The sequence below is a fragment of the Bombina bombina genome, chromosome 4 (assembly GCF_027579735.1).
Source record: "Bombina bombina isolate aBomBom1 chromosome 4, aBomBom1.pri, whole genome shotgun sequence".
In the NCBI taxonomy this organism is placed as follows: Eukaryota; Metazoa; Chordata; class Amphibia; order Anura; family Bombinatoridae; genus Bombina; species Bombina bombina.
This window is the reverse complement of record NC_069502.1, coordinates 926,894,595-926,907,247: the sequence shown is the minus strand read 5'-3', so window position 1 is coordinate 926,907,247 and position 12,653 is coordinate 926,894,595. Positions and strand designations below refer to the sequence as shown.

At 37.5% G+C, this 12,653-nt stretch overlaps 1 protein-coding gene and 1 long non-coding RNA gene across 3 annotated transcripts in view; both read left to right on the top strand.

Moving 5' to 3' along the window:
* GPATCH11 (G-patch domain containing 11) overlaps positions 1–4,105 on the top strand; it is a 178,957-nt gene extending 174,852 nt beyond the window's left edge. For both annotated transcript variants that reach the window (XM_053711881.1, XM_053711882.1), the window contains one exon: positions 3,667–4,105. In XM_053711881.1, the coding sequence (XP_053567856.1) occupies positions 3,667–3,722 (56 nt within the window). In that variant the 3' untranslated portion in view covers positions 3,723–4,105. The remainder of the gene's footprint in view (positions 1–3,666) is intronic.
* A 739-nt stretch (positions 4,106–4,844) lies between these two features.
* On the top strand, positions 4,845–5,500 carry LOC128655707 (uncharacterized). Its single transcript, XR_008401886.1, has 2 exons — positions 4,845–5,213; positions 5,309–5,500. It is a non-coding gene; the product is annotated as an uncharacterized LOC128655707 (long non-coding RNA).
* Positions 5,501–12,653: the final 7,153 nt, after the last annotated feature.

Here is a 12,653-nt window from a genome sequence, read left to right as displayed (position 1 = left end):
CTTTTTTTTTGACAAGCATTACCAATTTGTTGCTTTTCCTTCTGGTCTAACGACAGCTCTAAGAATCTTTTCAAGGTTCTCAGTGTTCCTTATTTGGACGGTATCGTGGTACTGGCTCAGTCTTTTCGTTCTGCAGAATCTCATACGATTCAACTTTGTTGTTTCTTCAAAACATGGTTAGAGGATCTTTTTATCAAAAGCTCCTTGATTCCTCACACAAGGGTCACCTTTTTTAGGTTTCCAGATAGATTGTGTCAATGTTTTTGTCTCTAACAGACAAGTAACAAGTTTATTGGGTTCCGTTTGTCGGAACCTTCAGTCTCTATTATTTCCTTCAAGTTGCTATATATGCATGGAAGTTTTAGGTTTCATGGCTGCAGCATTGGATTCGATTCCCTTTGCTCATTTCATAGGAAACCTTTCCAGTTTTTTATGCTGAATAATGGTGCAGGGATTCTAGGATATCACTTTTTATATCTTTGAATCCTAATGTTTAACTATCTTTGATTCGGTGGTTAAGATCACCATCATTTACTTCTACAGGTCTCTTCGGTTCTTTCAACCTGGACCATGATCCCTACAGATGCGAGTCTTTTAGGTTGGGAGGCTGTCTGAGGATCTCTGTCAGCACAAGGGGTTTGGAAATCTCAGGAGGCGAGATTACCATTTGATATTTTGGAACTCCGTGCATTCTCAGAGTTCTTCAGTTTGGTTTCTTTTTGAAGAACAGACATTTTTTCAGGCAGACAATGTCACAACTGTGGCATATGTCAATCATCAGGGTGGGACTATCAGTCTTTAGGCTGTGACAGAAGTATATCGGATATTTGCTTGGGCTAAATCCAGCTCCTATCTAATTTCTGTGGTCTTTTTCCCAGGTATAGACAATTGGGAAGCGGATTATCTCTGTTAATCAAGTTTTACATCCGGGAGAATGGTCTCTTTACCCAGATATGTTTTTCAGATGTGAGGGCTTCCAAAATTAGATCTGATGGCATCTCATCTAAATAAGGAACTTCCCAGGGGCCTATTCAGGTCCTGGGATCCGCAGGCGGAAGTAGTGTATGCATTAACACTTCCTTGGAATTATCAATCTGCCTATATTTTTTCATCTCTGGTTCTTCTTTTTAGAGTGATTTTCTAAATCATCAGAGAGCAATCTTTGGTGTGGCTAGTGGCTCCAGCATGGCCACACAGGTTTTGGTATATGGTTCTTGTTCGGATGTTCGGTTGCCAATCTTGGTTACTTCCATTAAGGCCAGACCTTATATCTTAACATTCGTTTTTTTCATCAGGAATTCAAATTATTAATTTGATGGTATGAAAAATTAACGCTTAGTACTTAGTCATAGAAGTTTCTCTGACTCAGTGATTAATACTATGTTGCAGGCTCGTAAATCTGTGTCTAGTAGGATTTATTATCGAGTTTGGAAGATTTACATCTCATGATGCTCTTCTTATGAATTTTATTGGCGTTCTTTTAGAATTCCTAGGATTTTATAGTTTCTTCATAAGATTTTGTCTACATGTTCCTTGAAAGGACAAATCTCTGCTTTTTCTGTGCTGTTTCACAGTAAGAATTGCTAAATCTTTCTGATATTCATTGTTTTGTTCAGGCTTTGGTTCATATCAAGCCTGTCATTAAGCCAATTTCTCCTCCTTGGAGTCTTATTTTGGTTCTGAAGGCTTTACAGGCTCTTCTGTTTGAGCATATGCTTTCTTTGGACATTAATTACTTTCATGGAAAGTATTGTTCTTTTTAGACATCTATTCAGCTAGAACAGTTTTTGAATTATCTGTTCTTTCTTGTGAATCTCCTTTTTCTGATTTTTCATCAGGATAAGGTGGTTTTTGCTGTCCTCATTTCAATTTTTACCTAAAGTTGTGAATTTTAACAACATTAGTGGAGGAATTATTGTCCCTTCCTTGTGTCCTAATCCTAAGAATTCTTTGGTAAGATTCTTAAATTTTTTGGATGTGGTAAGAGTTTTGAAATATTATGTTGAAGCTACTCAGATTTCAGACAGACTTCTAGTCTATTTGTTATCTTTTCTGGTTTTAGGAAAGGTCAGAAGGCTTCTGCCTTTTCTTTGGCATCTTGGTTAAAGCTTTTGATTCATCATGCTTATTTGGAGTCGGGTTAATCCCCGCCTCTGAGGATTACGGCTCATTCTACTAGGTCAGTTTCTACTTCCTCGACTTTTAAGAATGAAGCTTCTGTTGATCAGATTTGCAAAGCAATGACTTGGTCTTCTTTGCATACTTTTACTAAATTCTACCATTTTGATGTTTTCTCTTCTTCAGAAGCAGTTTTTGGTAGAATAGTACTTCAGGCAGCTGTTTCAGTTTGATTCTTCTGCTTATATTTCAGTTTTTTTCATTATAAAAATTGAAACTTTTGATTTGGGTAGTGGATTAATTTTTTCAGCGGAATTGGCTGTCTTTATTTTATCCCTCCCTCTCTAGTGACTCTTGCGTGGAAGTTCCACATCTTGGGTATCTGCTATCCCATACGTCACTAGCTCATGGACTCTTGCTAATTACATGAAAGAAAACATAATTTATGTAAGAACTTACCTGATAAATTAATTTCTTTCATATTAGTAAGAGTCCATGAGGACCACCCTTTTTGTGGTGGTTATGATTTTTTTGTATAAAGCACTATTATTCCAATTCCTTATTTTTGATGCTTTCGCTCCTTTCTTATCACCCCACTTCTTGGCTATTCGTTAAACTGAATTATGGGTGTGGTGAGGGGTGTATTTATAGGCATTTTAAGGTTTGGGAAACGTTGCCCCTCCTGGTAGGAATGTATATCCCATACGTCACTAGCTCATGGACTCTTGCTAATATGAAAGAAATGAATTTATCAGGTAAGTTCTTACATAAATGATGTTTTCTCACAAATAAAGAAAATGAACAAAAAATAGCTATCAGTTTGTGATATGTTCTTGTACTGATCCAAAATGTTGCTATCTTACTGTGTTTAGTTGTTGATGGGGCATAAAATGAATCAGTTTACAGCTACTGTGCGCTGGAAACCATATATACAGTATGTGCATATAGCTTACCTAGTATTGGAAACTAGTTGTGTGCAGTTTCTGTAATAAAGGTTAAAGAGACATAATACCCATATGCTAAATCCTTTGAAAGTGATGCAGCATAACTGTAAAATGATGACTAGAAAATATCATATGGACATCTCTATGTAAAATTTTATTTTTATATATTGATAAATTTAAAACAAAGATTGGCCTGAGAATAATATGTAGGTGTATTAAAAATATATATATATATTTGTTGAAAATATTGAAAAAACAACTTTACAATTTACTTTTATCATCAAATTCGCTTTGTTCTCTTGTTATGTTTGTTGAATGCAGACATGTTTTTCAAAGTTAGACCGTGCTAGTTTATGTGTGCCATATAGACAACACTGTGCTCATGCCCATGGAGTTAATTATGAGTCAGCACTAATTGGCTAAAATGCAAGTCTGTCAAAAGAACCAAGATAAGGGGGCAGTCTGCAGAGGCTTAGATACAAGGTAATCACAGAGGTAAAAATAAGATGTTTAGTGTCTTTTAAAGAAAACCAGAAGTGTTATTTTAGTTAGCTGTTCTAAATCTGTTGCAGTCCCTTATGTCATGGTTATATTTATTTTACAGATGAAGATGATTTATCCTCTTATTGCCCAGGGGACACCTCAGAAGATCATGACTGAAAAATATCTGGAGCCATGGAGAATCCCACCCATCTATAACTCGGGTCAACTACATGGGATATTCAAGCTGTCCTCTTTACAGACCAACAGAATACAAAATTGCCATACATTTTCCTATTCATCATATGGTGTTTGTAGATGAACTGGCCAGATGTGATTTTTACCTTCTTATTTATTTGTTTATGAAGTCCTCATTTTAAATAAACATGGTCTTGCCCTGATGCCAGGAACTAATAACAATGTCAACTGATTTATTAAAGGGATGTTTAATTTTGTTTATACATGCATAGTAAATACCAGCAAATTAAGCAATGTATTGCAAAATCTCTAGATCAATGTTGTTTTTTTTTTAGAAAAATAAACTGTCACCTTGATAGCAAAAATGTGCATTGATTTGAAGTTAAAGGACTTGAGCATGTTCATTTTATCTCCATTGTTGTTGATATATATGACATTCTCCACTGATCAAGCAATCAATGTGTAGCATGTTACAGGGCAAAGTTTTGGCTCCTGCGGGATGTTTAAAAAAAAACAAGTACATTGTGCTAAAAATAACCAATTTTAAAGCAATTGTTGCTTTCTATCTTTCAACCAAAGCTTTTTTTTTAAAATTACAATCCATGATTACTGGTTCTAAAACCTAGCTTGCTGTTGTAAATAAACTGCATTACATTTTAAATGGACATTAAACAAATGCTAGATAGAATGATGCATTCAAAGAAAAGATTAGTCTGAGAATAACATGTAGATGTGTTTTTTAAAGTTTCATTAGCATTTTAAATAGTGACAAGTAAGTGTAAAGTTTAAATGTCTATAAAACAATGGGAGCTGCCATGTTGTAATTTAGATTACCTTATCTGCTGTGTCCAATTGGAGACAGTTATAAATAGGTCACTAGAGTGTGCAGCCAATGGCTGTGTGCAATATAACAGTGTTCTGCACTTCCATTTCTAACAGGAACTAAAAAGCTCTCAATGTCATATTAGAATTACAGGAAAAGGAGACAAAATAAATAATGAAAGTATATTGCAGATTTTATTTATATATATATATATATATATATATATATATATATATATATATATATATATATAATTTATCATTTTATATTACCATCTCAAAGTGTTTAATGTCCCTATAAGTTTGCTATTGAGATGTAGCTTAAATTAAATAGATTAAATACTTCATTATAAATAGCACAATATTTAGAATCTTGGATCTGAAAAAAACAATAAAAATCGCTAGAACTGGGCTGTAATGCGTTCTAGATCCCTTTATTTAACCCCACTCTAAATCAGCTCATTTATAGCCCCCAACCTTGTGGGTTTTTTTTATTAAATTGTGCGGTTCTGGCACAAACATTCCCATTTTTTAAAATTCAAAATTAAACTTTTATGATTCAGATAGTGCATGTATTTTTAAACAACTTTCCAATTTACTTATGTTATCTAATTTTCTCTTGTTATCCATTGTTGAAAGCATACCTAGGTAGTCTCAGGAGCAGCAAGGTACTACTGGGAGCTAGCTGGTGATTGGTGGCTGCCAAAATGCCTCTTGACATTGGCTTACCAGATGTATTCAGCTAGCTCCCAGTAGTACATTGCTGCTCCCTCAATAAAGTATACCAAGAGAATTAAGCTAAGTGTTAAAATTGGAAGTAGGTTAAAATTATATGCTCTATCTGAATCAGGAAAAAAATGTCCCTTTAAGCTATTGCAATTTATGCTATTTTGTAACAGATGTACATTTGAACAAAGATATAAATATTTCAAACAAAATGTTTTTTTATTCTGCCGTTCTTACGTTGTTTGTTATTATTTTAATGTTGTACAGTAGGATTTGCTGAAGAAATTAACTGTACACTTCCCACACTATTTATTAGACTTGTACGCTGACAAAAAAAATGTCTTCTATATTTGCACAAAGGGTCATTCAGAATTTATTGAAAAAACGTTCACCCCCTACTTCCTATAGGGAACGTCTTCAGGGCAGCTGATCAGCAGCTGGAGAGCAGGTTAATATTAAATAAACATATCCACACTAGCAACACTGGAAAGATTAAAATGACCTTTCTTTTGTTGCAGCAGGGACACATACAAAGCAACGTTTCAAGCACTTAGCGTTTAATCATGCTGTTCTAATATTAATTTCATTTTTCAGACACTGTGAGTCCACGGAATCAGCAATTACTGTTGGGAATATCACTCCTGGCCAGCAGAAGGAGGCAAAGAGCACCACAGCAAAGCTGTTACGTATCACTTCCCTTCCCACAAACCCCAGTCATTCTCTTTGCCTTCAGTGCAAGGAGGAGGGGAAGTTTAGGTGTCTGTTAAAGAACTTCTTCTATCAAGATTTTATTATTTTAAAAGCCTGAGCAGGTTTTCTCTGATCTTTCCTGACAATTGGGTATAGATGTACTCCACGTTAGTCTCTTCAGTAGGGCTGTGGTAGCTTTCAAGCAGTTAGGAGCTTGTGAGGTGCGCCACACTGCATTTTCCGGACAATTGCTGCCCTGATATAGAAACCTCTCTTCCATAGGTCTTTGTGATGTGTGGCATCCTCTCATACCGGGTGAGACGTCATCCTTCCGGACGGCTAGATTCAGGTACGTGCTATCGGCTCTTTTATGTATGGGAGATTATGCACTTTAGAAATTCTGCAAGAGTTTATGGGACAAAATATATCCTAGTAGGATATCATTAATGGCAGTGTGCAGGCACTTCATATGATAGTTGTAAGAGAGACTGTCTACCCTTTCCCTTTGTGAAGGAGTTAACCAGCTTGTGAGGCTTAAATTATTATTATTATAATTTAAATAAAGACCATACTATGAGATTCTCTTTGTACATTTTATACAAGGAGACAATGTTGGCCTTGTTTTTATCCGAGTTTTCGGCAGCCATGTACTCTGATCTAGTATTTGCAATACCATTACAGATCAGGTGTTTGCACTTAGCTGTTCATCACAGTGTGACTGAACAGACAGATTAGTGTGTCAGATTAGAGGGTTTATCTGAAATGTATCCCCTGGGCTAAAGGAGGATTTCAAGGAGACAATGTTTTGAGATCCGTTTTTCGGGTAGTTTGTTTGAGCGCCGGACATTGGCTCCACCTCCTTCATAATGAAGAAGGGAGCGGCGCCATTTCTTTCTCTCTCTAGTTGCACTCTCGTGACCTGTGGTCCTCTCCGATTGAGATCGGAACAGCAGGTCTAGATGCAGAGCTCGTCTCCGACTATCAGTCTAAGCACCAACTTATGCATTGACATACGGTTTGCAAAAAGATACCTCTAATATGAATTTTTATCAGCTGGCGATGTTAAGCGGGATAAAAATAGAGTGGATTATTTTCTTATTCCACGATTAAAATACTTCAAACAAACAGTGGCATTATAGGTGAATTAAGTTCTAGAACTTGGTGGTTTAGAAATTGCAGGAAATTTTGAACAAGGTCCATTCATAATTTTTCTTTTTACATTTAGCGGACTTTGTATTTGTTGGCTTAAGAAGATCCATTATTCCTTTTCTACTATTACAAGGATTTGGAGAATTTTATTATCCAGTATGAGAGTGGAACAGAGGTCTGTTCCTATAGATATGTATTATTGGTTCTCCTGTTAAATGATATGTCTTTATATTTTAAAGTGACAGTATTCATTTTTCAAAATTTGTTACTATCCTCATGTCTCTCAGGCTGATGCTGCTTAGGCTATGCCACAGTTTTCTCCTTATCGTCCCAAGCCTCTGTGGCGTCACATGCAGTGCCCTGCGGTTCCTCAATCTCCTGGAGGAGTGTATTTGCATACAGAATGTACAACTCTGGTATCCTCTGCTGTATCTGCAGCTGGTCTGTTCCCCCTGTTCCCAGGGAAAATGAAAGAGGACATTTAATGTTTCAGATAATAAAGTTTTTGCTCCACATGCTGCTACACAAGTTTGCCTTCTAAGTTTGATGAGGAGGATTTGCCGGTAGTTTCTGAGGACGAAATCTCAGATCTGGACAGTATAATTCCTTCATCTGATACTGAAGTAGTCTCCTTCACATGTGTGCTTCAACAGCTTGTGTAATCTTATAGGACATTTTAGCTACTTGGACCCTCCTGTCGTTCTCAACCCTTTGAAGTTTTGTAAACTCTATCAGTTCTGTGTTTTTTTTCTTCCCCTGAGGAAGTTTTCTAGACTTGCTTTGGGAATTTTCACAGGAATAGGAGAAGTTGGGGATATCCTTTTCCCTGTCTCCTGTCCTTTAAAGGAATTTCCTGTCACTGTCTCCTTTAAAATGCACATTGTCTTTAGTAGAAGGGAGCTTTCTACTATAGCTATGAGAACTTTGATCCCTGTGGAGATAGCTAGCTCCTTTTCACATCCATGGTTAAGAAGCTGAAGGTTTAATTGTTAATTTAGAACAATGCCTTGTCTTTTAGACTGGCTGTACTAGCCCTCTGTGCTTTGTGGCTGAAATCTTGGTTGTCTGGGAAGCCTACATGTGGGTTAGTGGTACAGCCTAGGTTTTATAGTTCTGCTGTTGCAGATTCAATATTTTTTAGGATATTCTGACATAATTTTCCTCTGACCTTTCGGAAAGTCTGGAGGAAAGTTTTTCCTTCCTCTTTCTGCAGAATTCCTCCCTTGGGCAGATTTCTCCTTCTAGAGTATCTGTGATCCAGGTATGATGAGTCCTTCCCTGAACTGGGTTCAGGACCTTCCTCTTGGGGAGTGATAATTACAGTCCCAGTCTAGTAACGGGATCTAGATTTTTATCTCAAGTATCTCAGGTTCTGATTTTCAAAGTAGTACCCTTTCTCCTTTGGTCATGAGGGCCTGTTCATAACAAACATAGAATTTGTTTCCTTGAATGGGAAGGACTTTGGGTCTAAGGATGTTTTTCTGGACAATATATTGTTCAGGTATCTTCCATCCTTTGAACAATCTCTCTTTACAGAGATTTTTTCAATCTTCTTTCCCATGTATGGGATTGAATCTGTGATAGAATCCCCTTATCCCATCTACAAGGGTGATTTAATGGGCCTTTATTCCCTTACTGCACCCACTTGTGTCTGATCTTGGAAGTTTAAGATGGCCAGGTCTGGTAAGTACCTGGATGGAAGACCGCCTGGGATCGTCCGGTGCGGTAGACGTGGACCTTAATAGATTCTCGATCCAGGAGACGAGGTCTAACAGAGGTCAAATAATTAAGGAATTTTTCCTTTTCCTCCCTCTGCAGCTCTTGTCGTTTGGTAGATGGTTTAGCCATTTTACTACCAGGAAGTTGGGAGTTTGGATCTAGATGCAGTTGTTTTTCCTCACTATTCAGTGACTCTCTATATGGAGTGAATTAGTCAGATGATACCCATGGACTTTATTCCCTTTGCTGTTTCCATAAAATGGAGCTCTCTCGGATCTATCTTAGAGAATGGATCTAGTTTCCTTCTACTATAGTCTCCTTCCTGTAGTTTTTTTTTTCAGGAGTATCTGTCTCAGGGCGCGTGATTCTGGAGACATTCCTGGGTGATGTGACCATGGGCACCAACCTGCTGGACTGGTAAGCAGCCTGGGTCTAGTTAAGTGCCTGCTCTCCCCTTTAACATCAGGGAGTAGAGAGCGGATTACAATTTTCTGATGGCTTGGCCTCAGTAGTTCTTAGTGTAGTTCCAGTCAGACAATATCACCTCAATAGTTTATTTCAACCATTAGGGAGGAACTCAGAGTTCCTTTGCCATGCTGGAGGTAACGTGGATTGTTTGGTGGGCGGAAGCTCACAATTGCTGTCTGTCATCCTCTTATCAGGGGTGGACAGATATCGGATTTCTGAACAGTCAGATGTTTCATCTCGGGGAGTGGGCTTGCCATCTTGAGGTGTTTCTTGGAATTCAGTCTTGCTTTCCTTTTTCCTCATTTTGCTCTCCTTCCATGAGTCATTGCTTGTATTCTACAGGAGAGAGTTGCAGTGATTTTTTAGCCCCTACGTGGCTTCGCAGGATCTGGTATGCAGACCTAGTGAAACTGTAGTCTCTCCTCCTTGGAGACTGCCTCTTAAGAAGGACCTTCTGATTCAGCGTATTTCCTTCATCCTAATCTCGTTGCTGAATTTGTCCGCTTGGAGATTAAACATTTAGTTTTGTCTAAGCATGGGTTTTGCTGAGTCGATCATTTAGATCATGAATCAGGCTCACAGGCCAGTTGCTAGAGAGATTGCCATAAATTATGGTGTAAATATCATTTTTTTTATGTGAATCCAAGAGTTCCTCTTGGAGTACGATCAGGATTCATAGAATTTTATCCTTTCCCCAAGATGGTATGGAGAAGGGTTTGTCAGTCAGTACCCTGAAGGGTCTGAATTTCTGCAAGCCAGCTGTAGTAGCCTGATGGTTAGCTTAGCTGTCTATCAAGCGGAAGGCCGCAGTTTGAAACCAGTTGGAGCTACTTTCACCTTGAATGTGTGCTCACAAGTCTAATTGTCTATTTTGCTACATAAGCGTCTGGCGGACGTGCCAGATGTGCAATCTTTGTCAGGCCCTGGTCAGAATCAGGCCTGTGTTTATGTTAGGTTGCTCCTCCTTAGGGCTGTAACCTTGTTCTTAAAGTTTTGCAGCAGGCTCCGTTTGAGCCGTTGCATTCCATGGATATTAAGTTGTTATCCTGGAAGGTTTTGTCTCTTATTGCTATCTCTTCTGCTCGGCGAGTTTTGGAACTCTCAGCGTTGCAGTGTGATTAGCCTCATCTTATCTTTCATGTTAAGGCGGTTCTTTGTACTAAGTTAGGTTTTCTTCCAAGTTATTGGATGAAAATTTTAATCAGGAGATTGTTGTTCCTTCTCTCTGTCCTAATCCTTCTTCTCATAAGGAACGTTTGTTGCACAACTTAGATGTTGTGCGGGCTCTTAAATTCTATTTGCAGGTGACTAAAAATTTTCGTCAGTCTTCTGCATTGTTTGTTTGCCTTTCTGAGAAAAGTAAAAGGACAGAAAGCTTCTGCCGCTTCTCTTTCTCTCTGGTTGAGAGGTTTTATTTGTTTGGTGTATAGGACTGCTGGACAGCAGCCTCATGAGAGATTTACAGCTCATTCCACTAGGGCTGTCTCTTCTTCTTGGGCCTTCAAGAATGAGGTCTCTGTGGCACACATTTGCAAGGCGGCGACTTGGTCTTCTTTGCACTTTTTTTCTAAATGCTATAAATTTGATACTTTTGCCTTGGCTGAGGTTTCTTTTGGGAGAAAGGTTCTTCAAGCAGTGGTGCCTTCCGTTTAGGTTACCTGTCTTGTCCCTCCCTTATCATCTGTGTCCTCTAGCTTGGGTATTGATTCCCAACAGTAATTGCTGTGTCTTAAGAAAGAAAACAAAATTTATACTTATTTAATAAATTTCTTTCTTTCTTGACACGGTGAGTCCACGGCCCTCCCTGTTTTTCAGCCAGCTTTTTTTATATAAACCTCAGGCACCTCTGCACCTTGTGTTATTTCCTTTCTCTCCTTTTCATTCGTCGAATGACTGGGGGTTGTGGGAAGGGAAGTGATGCTTAAAGGATTACTTTCTGTTATAATTTTTAAGCTAAATAACTAACATATTAAAGATAATAAACATTAATTAAAACCTACTGACCTATATTTTCTCCAAAACGAAGTTTCATAACGTTCTAAAAGTTATATATTTTATTCGCCGATGATGTCACGTTATTCTGCCCACTATTTTCAGCACTGCGTGTTCAAAATACTTAAACCAATAACTTTGTGTTTAAAGCGCCATTTTGAAACCTAGGTTTTATAATCGGATTGGTACAGAGCAAAGGATACCCACGGAGTGGGTTTGGAAAACAATTAAATTTGCAGACAAGATTTCTGCTATACGGTAGAGATATGTTAATGAAATGCTATTGATAAAAAGCATATTTGGGGTAGTTAGTAACAGGCATAGAAAATATTTACTTACAGTGGCCCTTTAACTACTTTGCTGTTGTGCTCTTTGCCGCCTCCTGCTGGCCATGAGTGATATTCCCAACAGTAATTGCTGATTCTGTGGACTCACCGTGTCAAGAAAGAAATACATTTCAGGTAAGCATACATTTTGTTTTACAATCAAATATATAGGCAAACCTTTCTTACACCACCAATTAGTGTGTAGCTGTGCAAATGTCATCTAGTGTTCAAACCTTAAAACACAATTTAATTTTTTTACCATTGCATTGCACAACTAAGAGGTCATGCCAAGCCCAATTGTTTAAAAAAAAAAACAAACAATTTTCTTAATATCAGATCATTACTACACAGATGCAAAAAGGAACACTGATAATTCTCATTCCTTTTTTATGCCTATTGGTTGCATTGTATTCAAAATTTGAATCCACAAGGCTTCCATCTCTATCACCCCCTCTCATTGTATAATTTATATGGCGAATAATCTAATATCTAAATTAGCTGGTATTATGACCATATTCCAAAAAAATATAAGAAACAGGGGCTACTTTATTTTTACAGCAGATATTACTTTCTTGCTCTCTCATTCTATTCCAATCCCTATGTGTGGTTTTGCCAACGTAAATTCTTCCACATGGGCACTTGATAAAATATATATTACAAAAGTAGTCTCATGTGAAATAGCCTCTGATCAGAAATTTCTTCACTGTGTGAACTAATTCTCTGAATTGGAAAACCAACCCTTTTTTAAATTGCATGAAAAGAGTGCAAAATAAATTAAGAAAGTTTATTGAAAAGTTTTTTTACTATGCTAAATTACACATGTAATATTGCACTCTTAAGTTGTTTAACAACAAAGGGAACAGAAGCGCAACCAAGATTCAAGTGTGTTTATTTACAAATACACATAAAGCGCACATACAGTAATGCACTTACAGGAACAAAAGATTAAAACAGCATGTAGGAAAACAGCAGCCAAGGTATTCCGTCAGGAGCATTCACCACAATCCCACAGAGTGATGTC